Genomic DNA, 22,349 nt, shown 5'->3' with positions numbered 1-22,349 from the left:
TAAAGCTGCCAGGGCCTATATAAAGCTGTCAGGGCCTACATAAGGCTGTCAGGGCCTACATAAAGCTGTCAGGGCCTACATAAAGCTGTCAGGGCCTACATAAAGCTGTCAGGGCCTACATAAGGCTGTTAGGGCCTACATAAAGCTGTCAGGGCCTACATAAAGCTGTCAGGGCCTACATAAAGCTGTCAGGGCCTACATAAAGCTGTTAGGGCCTACATAAAGCTGTCAGGGCTTACACAAAGCTTTCAGGGCCTACATAAAGCTGTAAGGGCCTACATAAAGCTGTTAGGGCCTACATAAAGCTGTCAGGGCCTACATAAAGCTGTCAGGGCCTACATAAAGCTGTCAGTGTTACGGTGAGTGAATGAGGACCCAAAAGCGAACTAACTTAAACAGAGCTTCTTTAATAACCAAACTGTGGTAGGCTCAGATAGACCGGCAGATTCCGACAGGACAGGACAAGGTTACAGCAAACATGACGATAGTCTGGCTCAGGCATGAAACACAACAAACAAGAATCCGACAAGGACAGGAACAAAAACAGAGAGAGATATAGGGGACTAATCAGAGGGAAAAGGGGAACAGGTGGGAGAAGGGGTGACGAGGTAGTCAAGAGGAGACAAGGAACAGCTGGGGGAAAGCGGGGGAGAAAAGGTAACCTAATACGACCAGCAGAGGGAGACAGGGTGAAAGGAAAGGACAGAAAGACACAACATGACAATACATGACAGTCAGGGCCTACATAAAGCTGTCAGGGCCTACACAAAGCTGTCAGGGGGTCTACATAAAGATGTCAGGGCCTACATAAAGCTGTCAGGGCCTACATAAAGCTGTCAGGGCCTACATAAAGCTGTCGGGGCCTACATAAAGCTGTCAGGGCCTACATAAAGCTGTCAGGGCCTACATAAAGCTGTCGGGGCCTACATAAAGCTGTCAGGGCCTACATGAAGCTGTCAGGTCCTACATAAAGCTGTCAGGGCCTACATAAAGCTGTCAGGGCTTACACAAAGCTTTCAGGGCCTACATAAAGCTGTAAGGGCCTACATAAAGCTGTTAGGGCCTACATAAAGCTGTCAGGGCCTACATAAAGCTGTCAGGGCCTACATAAAGCTGTCAGGGCCTACATAAAGCTGTCAGGGCCTACACAAAGCTGTCAGGGGGTCTACATAAAGATGTCAGGGCCTACATAAAGCTGTCAGGGCCTACATAAAGCTGTCAGGGCCTACATAAAGCTGTCGGGGCCTACATAAAGCTGTCAGGGCCTACATGAAGCTGTCAGGTCCTACATAAAGCTGTCAGGGCCTACATAAAGCTGTCAGGTCCTACATAAAGCTGTCAGGGCCTACATAAAGCTGTCAGGGCCTACATAAGGCTGTCAGGGCCTACATAAGGCTGTTAGGGCCTACATAAAGCTGTCAGGGCTTACACAAAGCTGTTAGGGCCTACATAAAGCTGTTAGGGCCTACATAAAGCTGTCAGGGCCTACATAAAGCTGTCAGGGCCTATATAAAGCTGTCAGGGCCTACATAAAGCTGTCAGGGCCTACATAAAGCTGTCGGGGGTCCTACATAAAGCTGTTAGGGCCTACATAAAGCTTTTTAGGGCCTACATAAAGCTGATAGGGAATACATAAAGCTGTTAGGGACTACATAAAGCTGTTAGAGCCTACATAAAGCTGTTAGAGCCTACATAAAGCTGTCAGGGCCTACATAAAGCTGTCAGGGCCTACATAAAGCTGTTAGGGCCTACATAAAGCTGCTAGGGCCTACATAAAGCTGTTAGGGCCTACATAAAGCTGTCAGGGCCTACATAAAGCTGTCAGGGCCTACATAAAGCTGTCAGGGCCTACATAAAGCTGTTAGGGCCTACATAAAGCTGTTAGGGCCTACATAAAGCTGTCAGGGCCTACATAAAGCTGTCAGGGCCTATATAAAGCTGTCAGGGCCTACATAAAGCTGTCAGGGCCTACATAAAGCTGTCGGGGGTCCTACATAAAGCTGTTAGGGCCTACATAAAGCTTTTTAGGGCCTACATAAAGCTGATAGGGAATACATAAAGCTGTTAGGGACTACATAAAGCTGTTAGAGCCTACATAAAGCTGTTAGAGCCTACATAAAGCTGTCAGGGCCTACATAAAGCTGTCAGGGCCTACATAAAGCTGTTAGGGCCTACATAAAGCTGCTAGGGCCTACATAAAGCTGTTAGGGCCTACATAAAGCTGTCAGGGCCTACATAAAGCTGTCAGGGCCTACATAAAGCTGTCAGGGCCTACATAAAGCTGTTAGGGCCTACATAAAGCTGTCAGGGGTCCTACATAAAGCTGGTAGGGCCTACATAAAGCTTTTTAGGGCCTAAATAAAGTTGATAGGGACTACATAAAGATGATAGGCACTACATAAAGCTGTTAGAGCCTACACAAAGCTGTTAGAGCCTACATAAAGCTGTCAGGGCCTACATAAAGCTGTCAGGGCCTACATAAAGCTGTCAGGGCCTACATAAAGCTGCCAGGGCCTACATAAAGCTGTCAGGGCCTACATAAGGCTGTCAGGGCCTACATAAAGCTGTCAGGGCCTACATAAAGCTGTCAGGGCCTACATAAGGCTGTTAGGGCCTACATAAAGCTGTCAGGGCTTACACAAAGCTGTTAGGGCCTACATAAACCTGTCAGGGCCTACATAAAGCTGTCAGGGCCTACATAAAGCTATCAGGGCCTACATAAAGCTGTCAGGGCCTACATAAAGCTGTTAGGGCCTACATAAAGCTGTCAGGGCCTACATAAAGCTGTCGGGGCCTACATAAGGCTGTTAGGGCCTACATAAAGCTGTCAGGGCCTACATAAAGCTGCCAGGGCCTACATAAAGCTGTCAGGGCCTACATAAAGCTGTCAGGGCCTACATAAGGCTGTTAGGGCCTACATAAAGCTGTCAGGGCTTACACAAAGCTGTTAGGGCCTACATAAACCTGTCAGGGCCTACATAAAGCTGTCAGGGCCTACATAAAGCTGTCAGGGCCTACATAAAGCTGTCAGGGCCTACATAAAGCTGTTAGGGCCTAAATAAAGTTGATAGGGACTACATAAAGATGATAGGCACTACATAAAGCTGTTAGAGCCTACACAAAGCTGTTAGAGCCTACATAAAGCTGTCAGGGCCTACATAAAGCTGTCAGGGCCTACATAAAGCTGTCAGGGCCTACATAAAGCTGCCAGGGCCTACATAAAGCTGTCAGGGCCTACATAAGGCTGTCAGGGCCTACATAAAGCTGTCAGGGCCTACATAAAGCTGTCAGGGCCTACATAAAGCTGCCAGGGCCTACATAAAGCTGTCAGGGCCTACATAAGGCTGTCAGGGTCTACATAAAGCTGTCAGGGCCTACATAAAGCTGTCAGGGCTTACACAAAGCTGTTAGGGCCTACATAAACCTGTCAGGGCCTACATAAAGCTGTCAGGGCCTACATAAAGCTGTCAGGGCCTACATAAAGCTGTCAGGGCCTACATAAAGCTGTTAGGGCCTAAATAAAGTTGATAGGGACTACATAAAGCTGTTAGAGCCTACACAAAGCTGTTAGAGCCTACATAAAGCTGTCAGGGCCTACATAAAGCTGTCAGGGCCTACATAAAGCTGCCAGGGCCTACATAAAGCTGTCAGGGCCTACATAAAGCTGTCAGGGCCTACATAAAGCTGTCAGGGCCTACACAAAGCTGTCAGGGGGTCTACATAAAGATGTCAGGGCCTACATAAAGCTGTCAGGGCCTACATAAATCTGTCAGGGCCTACATAAAGCTGTCGGGGCCTACATAAAGCTGTCAGGGCCTGCATGAAGCTGTCAGGTCCTACATAAAGCTGTCAGGGCCTACATAAAGCTGTCAGGGCTTACACAAAGCTTTCAGGGCCTACATAAAGCTGTAAGGGCCTACATAAAGCTGTTAGGGCCTACATAAAGCTGTCAGGGCCTACATAAAGCTGTCAGGGCCTACATAAAGCTGTCAGGTCCTACATAAAGCTGTCAGGGCCTACATAAAGCTGTCAGGGCTTACACAAAGCTTTCAGGGCCTACATAAAGCTGTAAGGGCCTACATAAAGCTGTTAGGGCCTACATAAAGCTGTCAGGGCCTACATAAAGCTGTCAGGGCCTACATAAAGCTGCCAGGGCCTACATAAAGCTGTCAGGGCCTACATAAAGCTGTCAGGGCCTACATAAAGCTGTCAGGGCCTACATAAAGCTGCCAGGGCCTACATAAAGCTGTCAGGGCCTACATAAGGCTGTCAGGGCCTACATAAAGCTGTCAGGGCCTACATAAAGCTGTCAGGGCCTACATAAAGCTGTCAGGGCCTACATAAAGCTGTCAGGGCCTACATAAGGCTGTTAGGGCCTACATAAAGCTGTCAGGGCCTACATAAAGCTGTCAGGGCCTACATAAAGCTGTCAGGGCCTACATAAAGCTGTTAGGGCCTACATAAAGCTGTCAGGGCTTACACAAAGCTTTCAGGGCCTACATAAAGCTGTAAGGGCCTACATAAAGCTGTTAGGGCCTACATAAAGCTGTCAGGGCCTACATAAAGCTGTCAGGGCCTACATAAAACTGTCAGGGCCTACATAAAGCTGTCAGGGCCTACACAAAGCTGTCAGGGGGTCTACATAAAGATGTCAGGGCCTACATAAAGCTGTCAGGGCCTACATAAAGCTGTCAGGGCCTACATAAAGCTGTCGGGGCCTACATAAAGCTGTCAGGGCCTACATAAAGCTGTCAGGGCCTACATAAAGCTGTCGGGGCCTACATAAAGCTGTCAGGGCCTACATGAAGCTGTCAGGTCCTACATAAAGCTGTCAGGGCCTACATAAAGCTGTCAGGGCTTACACAAAGCTTTCAGGGCCTACATAAAGCTGTAAGGGCCTACATAAAGCTGTTAGGGCCTACATAAAGCTGTCAGGGCCTACATAAAGCTGTCAGGGCCTACATAAAGCTGTCAGGGCCTACATAAAGCTGTCAGGGCCTACACAAAGCTGTCAGGGGGTCTACATAAAGATGTCAGGGCCTACATAAAGCTGTCAGGGCCTACATAAAGCTGTCAGGGCCTACATAAAGCTGTCGGGGCCTACATAAAGCTGTCAGGGCCTACATGAAGCTGTCAGGTCCTACATAAAGCTGTCAGGGCCTACATAAAGCTGTCAGGTCCTACATAAAGCTGTCAGGGCCTACATAAAGCTGTCAGGGCCTACATAAGGCTGTCAGGGCCTACATAAGGCTGTTAGGGCCTACATAAAGCTGTCAGGGCTTACACAAAGCTGTTAGGGCCTACATAAAGCTGTTAGGGCCTACATAAAGCTGTCAGGGCCTACATAAAGCTGTCAGGGCCTATATAAAGCTGTCAGGGCCTACATAAAGCTGTCAGGGCCTACATAAAGCTGTCGGGGGTCCTACATAAAGCTGTTAGGGCCTACATAAAGCTTTTTAGGGCCTACATAAAGCTGATAGGGAATACATAAAGCTGTTAGGGACTACATAAAGCTGTTAGAGCCTACATAAAGCTGTTAGAGCCTACATAAAGCTGTCAGGGCCTACATAAAGCTGTCAGGGCCTACATAAAGCTGTTAGGGCCTACATAAAGCTGCTAGGGCCTACATAAAGCTGTTAGGGCCTACATAAAGCTGTCAGGGCCTACATAAAGCTGTCAGGGCCTACATAAAGCTGTCAGGGCCTACACAAAGCTGTCAGGGGGTCTACATAAAGCTGTCAGGGCCTACATAAAGCTGTCAGGGCCTACATAAAGCTGTCAGGGCCTACATAAAGCTGTCAGGGCCTACATAAGGCTGTTAGGGCCTACATAAGGCTGTTAGGGCCTACATAAAGCTGTTAGGGCCTACATAAAGCTGTCAGGGCCTACATAAAGCTGTCAGGGGTCCTACATAAAGCTGTTAGGGACTACAAAAAGCTGTTAGAGCCTACATAAAGCTGTCAGGGCCTACATAAAGCTGTCAGGGCCTACATAAGGCTGTCAGGGCCTACATAAGGCTGTTAGGGCCTACATAAAGCTGTCAGGGCTTACATAAAGCTGTTAGGGCCTACATAAACCTGTTAGGGCCTACATAAAGCTGTCAGGGCCTACATAAAGCTGTCAGGGCCTACATAAAGCTGTCAGGGCCTACATAAAGCTGTCAGGGCCTACATAAAGCTGTTAGAGCCTACATAAAGCTGTCAGGGCCTACATAAAGCTGTCAGGGCCTACATAAAGCTGTTAGGGCCTACATAAAGCTGCTAGGGCCTACATAAAGCTGTTAGGGCCTACATAAAGCTGTCAGGGCCTACATAAAGCTGTCAGGGCCTACATAAAGCTGTCAGGGCCTACACAAAGCTGTCAGGGGGCCTACATAAAGCTTTTTAGGGCCTACATAAAGCTGATAGGGAATACATAAAGCTGTTAGGGACTACATAAGGCTGTCAGGGCCTACATAAGGCTGTTAGGGCCTACATAAAGCTGTCAGGGCTTACATAAAGCTGTTAGAGCCTACATAAAGCTGTCAGGGCCTACATAAAGCTGTCAGGGCCTACATAAGGCTGTCAGGGCCTACATAAGGCTGTTAGGGCCTACATAAAGCTGTCAGGGCTTACATAAAGCTGTTAGGGCCTACATAAACCTGTTAGGGCCTACATAAAGCTGTCAGGGCCTACATAAAGCTGTCAGGGCCTACATAAAGCTGTCAGGGCCTACATAAAGCTGTCAGGGCCTACATAAAGCTGTTAGAGCCTACATAAAGCTGTCAGGGCCTACATAAAGCTGTCAGGGCCTACATAAAGCTGTTAGGGCCTACATAAAGCTGCTAGGGCCTACATAAAGCTGTTAGGGCCTACATAAAGCTGTCAGGGCCTACATAAAGCTGTCAGGGCCTACATAAAGCTGTCAGGGCCTACATAAAGCTGTCAGGGCCTACATAAAGCTGTCAGGGCCTACATAAGGCTGTTAGGGCCTACATAAAGCTGTTAGGGCCTACATAAAGCTGTCAGGGCCTACATAAAGCTGTCAGGGGTCCTACATAAAGCTGTTAGGGACTACAAAAAGCTGTTAGAGCCTACATAAAGCTGTCAGGGCCTACATAAAGCTGTCAGGGCCTACATAAGGCTGTTATGGCCTACATAAAGCTGCTAGGGCCTACATAAAGCTGTCAGGGCCTACATAAAGCTGTTAGGGCCTACATAAAGCTGCTAGGGCCTACATAAAGCTGTTAGGGCCTACATAAAGCTGTTAGGGCCTACATAAAGCTGCTAGGGCCTACATAAAGCTGTTAGGGCCTACATAAAGCTGTCAGGGCCTACATAAATCTGTCAGGGCCTACATAAAGCTGTTAGGGCCTACATAAAGCTGCTAGGGCCTACATAAAGCTGCTAGGGCCTACATAAAGCTGTTAGGGACTACATAAAGCTGTTAGAGCCTACATAAAGCTGTTAGAGCCTACATAAAGCTGTCAGGGCCTACATAAAGCTGTTAGGGCCTACATAAAGCTGTTAGGGCCTACATAAAGCTGCTAGGGCCTACATAAAGCTGTTAGGGCCTACATAAAGCTGCTAGGGCCTACATAAAGCTGCTAGGGCCTACATAAAGCTGTTAGGGCCTACACAAAGCTGTTAGGGCCTACATAAACCTGTCAGGGCCTACATAAAGCTGTCAGGGCCTACATAAATCTGTCAGGGCCTACATAAAGCTGTCAGGGCCTACATAAAGCTGTCAGGGCCTACATAAAGATGTCAGGGGTCCTACATGAAGCTGTTAGGGCCTACATAAAGCTGTTAGGACCTACATAAAGCTGTTAAGGCCGACATAAAGCTGTAAAGGCCTACATAAAGCTGTTAGGGCCTACATAAAGCTCCTAGGGCCTACATAAAGCTGCTAGGGCCTACACAAAGCTGTTAGGGCCTACATAAACCTGTCAGGGCCTACATAAAGCTGTCAGGGCCTACATAAAGCTGTCAGGGCCTACATAAAGCTGTCAGGGCCTACATAAAGCTGTCAGGGCCTACATAAAGCTGTCAGGGGTCCTACATAAAGCTGTTAGGGCCTACATAAAGCTGTTAGGACCTACATAAAGCTGGTAGGGCCTACATAAAGCTGTTAAGGCCGACTTAAAGCTATTAGGGCCTACATGAAGGTGGTAGGGCCTACATAAAGCTGGTAAGGCCGACATAAAGCTGGTAGGGCCTACATAAAGCTGGTAGGGCCGACATAAAGCTGGTAGGGCCTACATAAAGCTGTTAAGGCCGACATAAAGCTGCCCCAACAGCAGAGCTTTCTTTTCAGCACTGTGGAGTGAATCCTTACCACCACTACACCTGGCTATCAGCAGAACCTTGTCTGGCAGCAAAACAGTTCATTCAGCATAATGTAATGCCTTTAAATAAAACTTAGCTGATATGGCTTACTTGCTTAAACAAATGTGGTTTCTACTGACAATGGAGATGCACAAACTATGGCATAAGGGGATGACGAGTGGCAATCCATCATTTTGCAACTTTTTGCGTCGAGCCATCCCGGATCCGGGATCGTGACTACAGCCTCAAGCTCATTACCATAACGCAACTTAACTATTCATGAAAATCAATATGAAATCAATATGCTAGCTCTCAAGCTTAGCCTTTTGTTAACAACACTGTAATCTCAGATTTTCAAAATGTGCTTCTCAGCCATAGCAAAACAAACATTTGTGTAACAGTATTGATAGCTAGCGTAGCATTTAGCGTAGCATTTAGCATTCAGCAGGCAACATTTTCACAAAAACCAGAAAAGCATTCAAATAAAATCATTTACCTTTGAAGAACTTCGGATGTTTTCAATGAGGAGACTCTCAGTTAGATAGCAAATGTTCAGTTTTTCCTGAAACATTATTTGTTTAGGACAAATCGCTCCGTTTTCTGCGTCACGTTTAGCTACGAAAAAAACCTGTATCCAGGATTGTGTAAATCTATCCGCAAGCTCATTAGCATAACGCAACGTTAACTATTCATGAAAATCGCAAATGAAATGAAATAAATCTATTTGTTCTCAAGCTTAGCCTTTTGTTAACAACACTGTCATCTCAGATTTTCAAAATATGCTTTTGAACCATAGCTAAACAAGCATTTGTGTAACAGTATTGATAGCCTAGCATAGGATTATCCCTGGCATTCAGCATGCAACATTTTCACAAAAACCAGAAAAGCATTCAAATAAAATAATTTACCTTTGAAGAACTTCAGATGTTTTCAATGAGGAGACTCTCAGTTAGATAGCAAATGTTCCGTTTTTACAAAAAGATTATTTGTGTTTACAAATCGCTCCGTTTTCTTCATCACGTTTGGGTAAGAAAAAATAAATACAAATCATTAAAACGCGAACTTTTTTCCAAATTAACTCCATAATATCGACAGAAACATGGCAAACGATGTTTAGAATCATTCCTCAAGGTGTTTTTCACATATCTATCGATGATAAATCCTTCATGGCAGTTGACTTTCTCTTCTGAAGAAATTGAACGTGCATGGACCTAGAGATTACGCAATAATTTCGACACAGGACACCGGGCGGACCCCTGGTAAATGTAGTCTCTTATGGTCAATCTTCCAATGATATGCCTACAAATACGTCACAATGCTGCAGACACCTTGGAGAAACGACAGAAAAGGCAGGCTCATTCCTGGCGCATTCACAGCCATATAAGGAGACATTGGAACACAGCGCCTTCAGAATCTGGGGCATTTCCTGTATGAAACTTCATCTTGGTTTCGCCTGTAGCATTAGTTCTGGGGCACTCACAGATAATATCTTTGGAGTTTTGGAAACGTCAGAGTTTTTTCTTTCCAAAGCTGTCAATTACATGCATAGTCGAGCATCTTTTCGTGACAAAATATATTGTTTAAAACGGGAACGTTTTTATCCAAAAATTAAAAGAGCGCCCCCTATCTCGAAGAAGTTAAGACATTAATGAGCGAGCTAGGATGGACGTAGTCAATATAACGATTTGTTCAGCACTTTTGAAATGTACAGCGACAGAATCAGAACATTGGCTGTTCTTACAGTATTCTCCCTGTACACCAAGTCAGAACCATAGGATAAATAGAGGGGGTATATAAGCAGACAAGGAAAGCTCTTACATTGATGATTACATTTCTCTAAAACAGGCTATAGGCTGCATGCGCACCATCAAGTCAGAACAGTAGGCTAAGTTATGAGGGCGAAAGGGACCAAATTATTAGGGTGAGGTACATGGGCTACTAACAGCTTGCTACACAACATACACTTAGTATTACTTTCTCAGCTACAGTATACATATCTCCCTGGCATATTACATAATTTATGTAGCAGCATACAAGACATGTTTGGACTCACCTCGTTGTGCTGTGCTCACTTAAACAGGAAGGTGGCGCGGCGCTCACTTGGAATTCCGAGCTGGATGACCGTTCAAAACGTATTTTCCCAGTCGGAGCTTGTTTGTTTTGAACTCTGCAAAAGTCATGCTGGATCATGAGTTTGCTACAACCTAGCCTATGAATGAAAGTTTACAGCGTAGGTGTACTGGTCAAGAGAAATTTGAGTAATCAAGGTGACAGACATTGACACATTCAGTACCGTCTTGCACAATCTTGCCTGCATCCAGCTGATCTAGGGTGTAATCATTAGTCCAACAGTTGTAAACAAGTTTTTCTATTCAGGTATGTTTATCCTTGTTTCGTTCCGTTTACTTCCGTTTAAGAAAATTTGAATGAATACACCCCTGATCACACACAAAAGCAGTTCACTTTTGTAGCAGCCAGATCGTTGTATAATTCCTTCTTGCGTCTACGTGTTCTCCTCCTCTCACCTTTTCACTTGGCTTGTGGACTTCAGTGGACAACAGATCAGCTGTCTGTGACCAGGTGAAAAACCTTTCCGAGCCAAACCCTTATATCATAACCGCTAACCGCTGCACACAGCCTGTGTTGTTGTCACCATATTAGCTAACGTCAAGTCAAAAACACAGCTACAAGAACTAACGCTTTAGTGAACCTGCTACAATCAAACAGTACAGTGCATAGTTAGCAAGCAGTTTAGCAGTGCCACCGGCAAGCTCTGGTGGCTATAAATTAATACAAAGCTTACCTTGACTTGGAAGAGTTCCAGTGTTGGATAGCCATAGCCAGCTAGCTAACATAGCATCTCTCTCTGTTGGATAGCCATAGACAGCTAGCTAACATAGCATCCCTCTCTGTTGGATAGCCATAGCCAGCTAGCTAACATAGCATCTCTCTCCGTTAGATAGCCATAGCCAGCTAGCTAACATAGCATCCCTCTCTGTTGGATAGCCATAGCCAGCTAGGTAACATAGCATCCCTCTCTGTTGGATAGCCATAGCCAGCTAGCTAACATAGCATCCCTCTCTGTTTGATAGCCATAGCCAGCTAGCTAACATAGCATCCCTCTCTGTTTGAGCCGGGTGTTTGAGTAGGATAAACTAGCTAGCTACATTTTATAGTTACATTTTATAGTTAAGTAAATGAAAGTGACAGAAACATATTTGTCCAAAACTGTCCACATTTTATGCACTGCAGTGCTAGCTAGCTGTAGCGTATACTAGATTCATTCTCTGATCCTTTGATTGGGTGGACAACATGTCAGTTCTTTCTGCAAGAGCTTTGATAGGTTGGAGGACGTCCTCCGGAAGTTGTCATCATTACTGTGTAAGTCTATGGAAGGGGGTGAGAACCATGAGCCTCCTAGGTTTTGTATTGAAGTCCCCCAGAGGAGGATGGGCACTAAATGTCCTCCGGCTACACCATGGTGCTACCCTACAGAGTGCTGTTGAGGCTACTGTCGACCTTCATAGCAAAACAGTGTGTTTAAATAAATTATTTGGTGACGTGAATATATTTAGTAAAGTTTTATCTAAAAAGGATAACTTTTTTTTATGTTTCACTATTTTTATTTTTATGAAATTCACTTCCTCCTCTGAGGAGCCTCGACTGTCCTCAATATATTCTACAATACATACTCAACATACACTGAGTGGACAAAACATGATATATTTTGAGTTGTACTCCCTTTTGCCCTCAGAAACGTCTCAATTCATCAAGAAATGGACTCTATAAGGTATCTAAAGTATTCCACAGGGATGCTGGTCCATGTTGACTCCAATGCTTCCCACAGTTGTGTCAAGTTGGCCGGATACTGTGGGGTCCGAAGTGATTGACAACCTTGAATTATTTTATACAATAATTTTTGCTCATCTTTATCAAGGGTCTCAATTATTTCAGCCCCTCACTATATACTCCTCAAAATATACTACATTACAATATATACTCCTCAATATATACTCCTTAAATACTACAATATACTCACTATATTAACAATATATACTCCTCAATATACTCCTTAAATACTACAATATACTCACTATATTAACAATATATACTCCTCAATATATACTCCTTAAATACTATAATGTACTCACTATATTAACAATATTTACTCCTCAATATATACTCCTTAAATACTACAATGTACTCACTATATTAACAATATATACTCCTCAATATATACTCCTTAAATACTACAATATACTCACTATATTAACAATATATACTCTTCAATATATACTCCTTGAATACTACAATATACTCTCTATATTAACAATATATATACTCTTCAATATATACTCCTTATACACAACAACATACTCACTATATTAAAAATATATACTATTTTTATACAACATACTCACTATATTTAGAATATATACTCCTCATATACTATAATATTCTCATTATGTTAACAATATATACTCACTACTGTATATACCCCTTATATACTACAATATACTCACTATATTCATTTACAGTATATCACAAAAGTGAGTACTCCCCTCACATTTTTGTAAACATTTGAGTATATCTTTTCATGTGACAACACTGAATAAATGACACTTTGCTATAATGTAAAGTATTGAGTGTACAGCTTGTATAACAGTGTACATTTGCTGTCCCCTCAAAATAACTCAACACACAGCCATTAATGTCTAAACCGCTGGCAACAAAAGTGAGTACACCCCTAAGTGAAAATGTCCAAATTGGGCCCAAAGTGTTAATATTTTGTGTGGCCACCATAATTTTCCAGCACTGCCTTAACCCTCTTGGGCATGGAGTTCACCAGAGCTTCACAGGTTGCCACTGGAGTCCTCTTCCACTCCTCCATGACGACATCACGGAGCTGGTGGATGTTAGAGACCTTGCACTCCTCCACCTTCCGTTTGAGGATGCCCCACAGATGCTCAATAGGGTTTAGGAGACATGCTTGGCCAGTCCATCACCTTTACCCTCAGCTTCTTTAGCAAGGCAGTAGTCGTCTTGGAGGTGTGTTTGGGGTCGTTATCATGTTGGAATACTGCCCTGCGGCCCAGTCTCCGAAGGGAGGGGATCATGCTCTGCTTCAGTATGTCACAGTACATGTTGGCATTCATGGTTCCCTCAATGAACTGTAGCTCCCCAGTGCCGGCAGCACGCATGCAGCCCCAGACCATGACACTCCCACCACCATGCTTGACTGTAGGCGAGACACACTTGGCTTTGTACTCCTCACCTGGTTGCCACCACACACGCTTGACACCATCTGAACCAAATAAGTTTATCTTGGTCTCATCAGACCACAGGACATGGTTAGGACATGTCCTTAGTCTGCTTGTCTTCTGAAAACTGTTTGCGGGCTTTCTTGTGCATCATCTTTAGAAGAGGCTTCCTTCTGAGACGACAGCCATGCAGACCAATTTGATGCAGTGTACGGCGTATGGTCTGAGCACTGACAGGCTGACCCCCCACCCCTTCAGCCTCTGCAGCAATGCTGGCAGCACTCATACGTCTATTTCCCAAAGACAACCTCTGGATATGACGCTGAGCACATGCACTCAACTTCTTTGGTCGACCATGGCAAGGCCTGTTCTGAGTGGAACCTGTCCAGTTAAACCGCAGTATGGTCTTGGCCACCGTGCTGCAGCTCAGTTTCAGGGTCTTTGCAATCTTCTTATAGTCCAGGCCATCTTTATGTAGAGCAACAATCATTTTTTTCAGACTTCCAGTGACCAGTCAGTATGAGGGAGTCACATGACACCGGGGAGGGAAAATGGCTAATTGGGCCCAATTTGAACATTTTCACTTAGGGGTGTACTCACTTTTGATGCCAGCGGTTTAGACATTAATGGCTGTGTGTTGAGTTATTTTGAGGGGACAGCAAATTTATACTGTTATACAAGCTGTACACTCACTACTTTACATTGTAGCAAAGTGTCATTTCTTCAGTGTTGTCACATGAAAATATATACTCAAATATTTACAAAAATGTGAGGGGTGTACTCACTTTTGTGATATACTGTATATACTGTATTTACTATATCCAACGATGCTCTTGCTCGTACTTCCCGCTCTCTTTACGCTCTCTCTCCCTCTCCCTGCTTCTCCCTATCTCCTTTCTTCTCTCCCTGCCTTCCTTTCTCTCCATCCTCTCTCCCTCTCCCTCCTTCCTCTCTGCTTCTTTCCCTTTCTCCCTGCCTCTCCCATCTCCTTCCCTATATCATTTCCTCTCTCCTTCCTTCCTTTCTCTCCCTCCCTCTCTCCATCCTCTCTCCCTTCCTCCTTTCAGTGTATTTCCCTTCATGAGGCGACAGCGTCACTCTAGCCCCTCTCCTGCCATGGTTACCCAAGCGACAGAAGATGATGGAAAGGCTAAAGGGGCGGGACCAACAGGAACAAGCTCCACAACCAACTCTCAGATCTGATCGCCATGGGAATACCACAACCATCATGTTCATGACACCCAGATCTGGTCACCATTGTATCACTATAGCAACCATTCAAGACCCTGCATCTACTTCTAGAAGTTATAATATGGTCTAGTAGTTATATTTATGAATATAGAACTATAGGTATAGTTTACAAAGACAATCTGAAAGATTTACACTATTAATTTAATGTAGATTTAAGGCCAGTTTATACTTGGTCTAATAACATGTCTATGGACAATTATAATGTGACAAGAGTCGCTGGTCAAAACAACTTTTAATTTATACTCCTGTGGAATGTCTGTAGACTGTCGTTGCGACTGTTAGTTTCCTTGTTGCAGAGACATGAAAAAAGTTCCCGTCTCTGCGACTGTCGCAACGTCCGTTGTCGTGGTTACCGGACTGTGACACGATGATGCTGTAGTTCTATAATTCTCAAATAGAATGACCTAGTTTTATTCCGTCACTCTGTGGCAGTCAGCTATTTTCTGTCGGCTCACAATTATCTTTTAAATAACGATGTTGTGGGTTTGTGTTTCTGTAATAATGAATAAAAAGTAGTAAGACGTTGTCAGCTATACTCTGGTCATTATTTGAACTGGCTAACTAGCTAGCAACTAACCAAAACATTGTTTTGAAAATAGCTTTTAGTTGCCTGGCTTGCTAGGTTCACATTTAACTGAATTCATTTTTAAACGGGTTTATTGGTGCTAGAGAAAGTCTACTATTTGGAGCACCGGGATGCAGATGTCATGCAAAGGCTGTCGTTTTGTGCTTATACTTTTTCATAATGAAAACGAAGTTTGAAGTCAGATGACAACTGTCGATATGTCCACAGACAGAGTGTAAACCAGCCTTTAGACTACCCCTTAATTTAGAACAACATGACTGATGAACACCAATAACAGTTACAGGTGATCAGTCAACTGTCATATCTATCATAATAACTGGCATACCTCATCATAATAACTGGCATACCTCATCATAATAACTGACATACCTCATCAAAATAACTGTCATACCCCATCATAATAACTGTCATACCTCATCAAAATAACTGTCATACCTCATCATAATAACTGTCATACCTCATCACAATAACTGTCATACCTCATCATAATAACTGCCATACCTCATCATAATAACTGTCATGCCTCATCATAATAACTGTCATACCTCATCATAATAACTGTCATACCTCATAATAACTGTCATACCTCATCATAATAACTGTCATACCTCATCATAATAACTGGCATACCTCATGATAATAACTGGCATACCTCATCATAATAACTGTCATACCTCATCATAATAACTGCCATACCTCATCATAATAACTGGCATACCTCATCATAATAACTGTCATACCTCATCAAAATAACTGTCATACCTTATCATAATAACTGTCATACCTCATCACAATAACTGTCATACCTCATTATAATAACTTCCATACCTCATCATAATAACTGTCATGCCTCGTCATAATAACTGCCATACCTCATCATAATAACTGCCATACCTCATCATAATAACTGTCATACCTCATCATAATAACTGTCATACCTCATCATAATAACTGTCATACCTCATCATAATAACTGTCATATCTCATCATAACTGCCATACCTCATCATAATAACTGCCATACCTCATCATAATAACTGTCATACCTCATCATAATAACTGTCATACCTCATCATAATAACTGTATAAGGGGCTTTGGTAACATAACGGAGGGCACTGTGATAGACTGCATCCAGTTTGATGAGTAGAGTATTGGTAGCTATTTTGTAGATGACATTGCCGAAGTCGAGGATCGGTAGTCATGACGTTGCCTTCTTTGGGTACAGCGAGCACCATCCCCCTACCTCTGCACCATCCCCCTACCTCTGCACCATCACCCTCTCTCTCTCCTACACTCAGGCTGCTGTGGTCAGAGGTCATACATTTTTGGAGAAGATTCTTCCTCATGGCCAGAGAGTATAGAGAGAGAGTAAGTTTTCATAGAGAGAACAAAGGAATTTCTTCCACCTCACAGAACTTGAGAACTGAACAATATTCATGTTCCGGAGAATGTATAAAAGGTTGGTAAAGTAGCCAGCTACAAACTGGTCTATTTGGTACAATTTTGTGAAACTCATGAGAGACAGTACAGCCACATTACCATAACCCTGTTTATACAACAGTCTCGGTTGTGCGGCTTGCATCTTATTGTTGTATGGGATGAATGAGTAAAGATGAAACTATTTATGATCAACTTTAATTATTAACTAACGTGAGGTAAAGAATAATTCATTAATGAGAAGGCTAATTGATTAGATATTAAAATATCTGAAAGTTATATTAGGAAAATTATAACTTAGTAATCTGAATATTTTCCTTGGTTCCCCGACTTCCTTGTTAGTTACATCTACCTGATTAGTTAATGACGTAATAATAATTACAGAGAATTGATTTGATAAACTACTAATAAGTCTTCAGTTTAATGATGCCAAAGACACGACAGTAGGATAGTCGGTTTTACTAGGGTAAGATTGGCGGCAGGGGTGAAGGAGGCTTTGTTGCAAAATAGAAAGCCGATTCTTGATTTTATTTTGGATTGGAGATGTTTAATATGAGTCTGGAAGGAGAGTTTAAAGTCTTGCCAGACACCTAGGTACTTATAATTGTCCACATATTCTAGGTCAGAACCGTCCAGAGTAGTGATGCTAGTCGGGCGGGCAGGTGCAGGCAGCGAACGGTTGAATAGCATGCATTTGGTTTTATTAGCGTGTAAGAGCAGTTGGAGGCCACGCAAGGGGTATTGTACGGCATTGAAGCTTGTTTTGAAGTTAGTTACCATAGTGTCCAAAGAATTTCCAGATGTATACAGAACAGTGTCGTCTGCGTAGAGGTGGATGAGGGAATCACCTGCAGCAAGAGCAACATCATTGATATATACAGAGAAAAGAGTCAGCCCAATAATTGAACCCTGTGGTACCCCCATAGACTGCCAGAGGTCCGGACAACAGGCCCTCTGATTTTACACACTGAACTGTGTCTGCGAAGTAGTTGGTGAACCAGGCGAGGCAGTCAATTGAGAAACCAAGGCTATTGAGTCTGCCGAAAAGGATACGGTAATTGACAGAGTAGAAAGTCTTGGGCAGGTCGATGAAGACGGCTGCACAGTACTGTCTTTATCGATTGGGGTTATGATATCATTTAGTACCTTGAGCATGGCTGAGGTGCACCCGTGACTAGCTCGGAAACCGGATTGCACAGCGGAGAAGGTACGGTGGGATTCGAAATGGCCAGTGATCTGTGTATTAACTTGGCTTTCGAAGACTTTAGAAAGGCAGGGCAGGATGGATATAGGTCTAAAATAGTTTGGGCCTAGAGTGTCACCCCCTTGAAGTGGGGGATGACCACGGCAGCTTTCCAATCTTAGGGATCTCGGACGATACGAAAGAGAGGTTGAACAGACTGGTAACTGGGGTTGCAACAATGGCGGCGGATCATTTTAGAAAGAGGGTCCAGATTGTCTAGCCCAGCTGATTTGTACGGGTCCGGGTTTTGCAGCTCTTTCAGAACATCTGCTATCTGGATTTGGGTGAAGGAGAAGCTGGGGAGGCTCGGGCAAGTAGCTGTGGGAGGTGCAGAGCTGTTTGCCGGTATTGGGGTAGCCAGGAGGAAAGCATGGCCAGCCGTAAAGAAATGTATGTTGAAATTTACGATTATCATGGATTGATCGATGTTGACCGTGTTACCTAGAATCAGTGCAGTGGGCAGCTGGGAGGAGGTGCTCTTATTCTCCATGGACTTTACAGTGTCCCAAAACCTTTGGGAGTTAGTGCTACAGGATGCAAATTTCTGTTTGAAAAAGCTAGCCTTTGCTTTCCTGACTGACTGCGTGTATTGGTTCCTGACTTCCCTGAACAGTTGCATATCGCTGGGACTATTCGATACTATTGAAGTCCGCCACAGGATGTTTTTGTGCTGGTCGAGGGCAGTCAGGTCTGGAGTGATATCTGGATATCTGTTCTTAGTTCTACATTTTTTGAAAGGGGCATGCTTATTTAAGATGGTGAGGAAATTACTTTTAAAGAAGTACCAGGCATCCTCGACTGACGGGAGGAGGTCAATATCCTTCCAGGATACCTGGGCCAGGTCGATTAGAAAGGCCTGCTCGCTGAAGTGTTTAAGGGAGCGTTTGACTGTGATGAGGTCGTTTGTGGTCGTTTGACTGTGGACCCATTACGGACTCAGGCAATGAGGCAGTGATCGCTGAGATCCTTGTTGAAGACAGCAGAGGTGTATTTAGAAGACAGGTTGGTCAGGATGATTTCTCAGAGGGTGTCCATGGCTACGCATTTAGGGTTGTAACTGGTAGGTTCCTTGATGATTTGAGTGAGATTGAGGGCATCTAGTTTAGATTGTAGAACTGCCAGGGTGTTAAGCATATCCCAGTTTAGGTCACCTAACAGAAATAACTCTGAAGATAGATGGGGGCACTCAATTCACATATGGTGTCCAGAGCACAGCTGGGAGCTGAGGGGGGTCTATAACAGGTAGCAACAGTGAGAGACTTATTTCTGGAGAGATTCATTTTTAAAATTAGAAGCTCGAACTGTTTGGGCATAGACCTGGAAAGTATGACAGAACTTTGCAAGCTATGGCGGAGTGTGCTAAAGCAGCGAGTAAAACAAACTTAGGGAGGAGGCTTCTGATGTTAACATGCATGAAACCAAGGCGTTTTCAATTACAGAAGTCAACAAATGAGAGTGACTGGGGACATGCAGGGCCTTGGTTAACCTCCACATCACCTGAGGAACAGAGGAGGAGTAGGATGAGGGTACGGCTAAAGGCTATCAAAACTGGTCGTCTAGTGCGTTGGGGACAGAGAATAAAAGGAGCAGATTTCTGGGCCTGGTACAATAGATTCAGGGCATAATGTGCAAACAGGGGTATGGTGGGCTGCGGGTACAGTGGAGGTAAACCTAGGCATTGAGTGATGATAAGAGAGGTTGCATCTTTGGACACGCTAGTTATGCTGGGTGAGGTCACCGCATGTGTGGGAGGTGGGACAAAAGAGGTATATGAGGCATGTTGAGTCGGACTTGGGGCTCCGAAGTGAACTAAAACAATGATAACTATCCCAAACAACAGTTTACAAGGCATATTGACATTTTAACCGAGTCTTAAAGACAACAACAACAGGTAAAATGGCGTTGAATGGGCAGAGATGATCGATTAACTACACACAGGGCCTGAGTACGGGGCTAGGGCCGACAGATGAACCAAGGTAAACAAAGTGAAGTTCCGTGATTAATGAACAGTCCAGCAGGCATCAGCTATGTATCCAAGTGGTTATAGGGTCCAACAATATATGGAACAGGGAAGCAGCTTGGTAGTCGTTACTACGCTAGCACACAGGAGACACAGCTTTTAAAGTTAGCAGGCAAGTAGAAGCGTCGGACATCCGGCAAAGACCGGTTGAGGGCGGATGGAGTTACGTTGGCGGACCAGTCGTGGTGGTACGGCGGGGCATCGTGTCGACAAAAGGGACCAGGCCAGTTGGCGAAAGAGGTATTGTAGTTGTAGTAATTCCGTATGCTAACCAGGAGATGCGCCTGGCTCGCAGCTAACTGGTACTAGCTTCAGGACAGGGGCGTTAGCCACTATAGCCACTCGGTAGCAGCGATGATCTGATGCAAAGGTCCAGAGATTATGGCAAGGATCCGGTGGAGTAGTGGATTCTAGCCGTGTTGGGTGTAGAGTCCGGGAGGCATCGGCTGAACAGGTAATCAAATGGCTACCCTGACTATTTGCATTGTGTGCCCCCCCAACACCTCTTTTTATGCTGCTGCTACTCTCTGTTTATCATATATGCATAGTCACTTTAACTATACATTCATGTACATACTACCTCAATTGGGCCAACCAACCAGTGTTCCCGCACATTGGCTAACCGGGCTATCTGCATTGTGTCCCACCCACCACCCGTTAACCCCTCTTTTACGCTACTGCTACTCTCTGTTCATCATATATGCATAGTCACTTTAACCATACCTACATGTACATACTACCTCAATCAGCCTGACTAACTGGTGTCTGTATGTAGCCTCGCTACTTCTTTTGCCTCGCTACTGTATAAAGCCTGTGTCACGAATCCCGTTTCCTGAGTCTGTTTTTTTTTGCCTATGTTCTGTCCTGGAGAGTTTTTCCGGCGTCCTGGAACGCACCCTGTCTGGTTGCCGGGCAATGTAGCCAGTTGGGGTTTCTGATTATCCGCACCTGTATCCCATCAGCTATCTGCACACCTGGTCCTGATCATCATCTCTCCTCTTCATAAGCCCGGACCTGACATCCATTCCCTGCCGGATCGTTAGCCATGAACAGTATGTTGTGCCAGAGTATCAGCCTCAAGTTGGATAGAAGTTGTTTTGTTGTTTGTTACGTATTGCTTGCCTTGAACTTACCTCTGTTTGTTCTGTCTTCAGTTACTCACCCGGATCATTTACCCCATTCCCGCCTGGTCGTCAGAAGATTCCGCTTCCCCATTGGATCCACCTATTTATTCCCATCAACTCATCACCGCTACCCGCTACACCACCTGGATATATCTACCCATTCACTTGTAAATAAATACTCACCTTTTTCCTACTCTCCTTGTCCTGGTCTGCTTCTGGGTTCGACTTTGAAGAATCGTGACAGCCTGTCTTCTTACTATTGTTTAATTTCTTTACCTACCTATTGTTCACCTAATACAGGCTCTAACCAATAGTGCAAAAAATGTAAGTAAGCATTTCAATGTAAGATCTGTTGTATTCAGTGCATGTGACAAATAAACTGACTTGATTTTATTTGATCTGAGTAGCCGGGTGAGGTGGGCCTGGCTCAGAGATAGCTTCGGGGCTGGGCCACTCGGTGGCAGCTAGCTAGCTGTGATGATCAGGAGTAATGGTCCAGGATTTGCGGCAGGAATCCGGTGTTGTAGTGGAGAAAAACAGTCCGAGGCTGGTTGGTATTATCCAGGCTAAAAAAACAACTGGTGCCTCTGCAGAAGGTAAAGGCCGCTAGCAGTGGCTAACAATGACTAAATAGCTAGTAGCTAATTAGCTGGTTAGTTTCTGATGCCTAGCTTCTGATGGAGGTTCTGGCTATAAGGTCTAAAAAAAAATTGCGGATCTGTGTCACATTGAGTGAAGCAGTTTACCGGAAGGTATATTTCATTTAAAAATGGAAAAGTGATTGAAAAATAAATTGGAATATATACAAAAAAATATGAAAAATACAAAAAGTAAACGAGAGGACAACAAACCATGTCTGCATTGCTACGCCATCATGGAAACAGTATGAGGCTACAAGCTTGGCACACCTGCATTTGGGGAGTTTCTCTGTTCTTCTCTGCAGATCCTCTCAAGCTCTGTCAGATTGGATGGGGAGCATCGCTGCACAGCTATTTTTAAGTTTCTCCAGAGATGTTCGATCAGGCTCTGGCTGGGCCACTCAAGGACATTCAGAGACTTGTCCCGAAGCCACTCCTGCGTTGTCTTGGCAGTGTGCTTAGGGTCGTTGTCCTGTCGGAAGG

General features: G+C 44.4%; 1 protein-coding gene and 1 long non-coding RNA gene across 4 annotated transcripts in view; both read left to right on the top strand.

Annotated features, from left to right (window-relative positions):
- Positions 1 to 15,351, top strand: part of rgs11 (regulator of G protein signaling 11) — a 67,366-nt gene extending 52,015 nt beyond the window's left edge. For all 3 annotated transcript variants that reach the window (XM_090194612.1, XM_090194613.1, XM_090194611.1), the window contains one exon: positions 14,635 to 15,351. In XM_090194612.1, the coding sequence (XP_090050738.1) occupies positions 14,635 to 14,770 (136 nt within the window). In that variant the 3' untranslated portion in view covers positions 14,771 to 15,351. The remainder of the gene's footprint in view (positions 1 to 14,634) is intronic.
- A 5,683-nt stretch (positions 15,352 to 21,034) lies between these two features.
- LOC149978375 (uncharacterized) lies at positions 21,035 to 21,421 on the top strand. Its single transcript, XR_016485474.1, has 2 exons — positions 21,035 to 21,156; positions 21,259 to 21,421. It is a non-coding gene; the product is annotated as an uncharacterized LOC149978375 (long non-coding RNA).
- Positions 21,422 to 22,349: the final 928 nt, after the last annotated feature.

Source organism: Oncorhynchus mykiss, chromosome 13 (assembly GCF_057628025.1).
Source record: "Oncorhynchus mykiss isolate SJ-2025 chromosome 13, ASM5762802v1, whole genome shotgun sequence".
Lineage (NCBI taxonomy): Eukaryota > Metazoa > Chordata > Actinopteri > Salmoniformes > Salmonidae > Oncorhynchus > Oncorhynchus mykiss.
The sequence above is the reverse complement of the archived record's forward strand: the minus strand, read 5'-3'. Positions and strand labels throughout refer to the sequence as shown.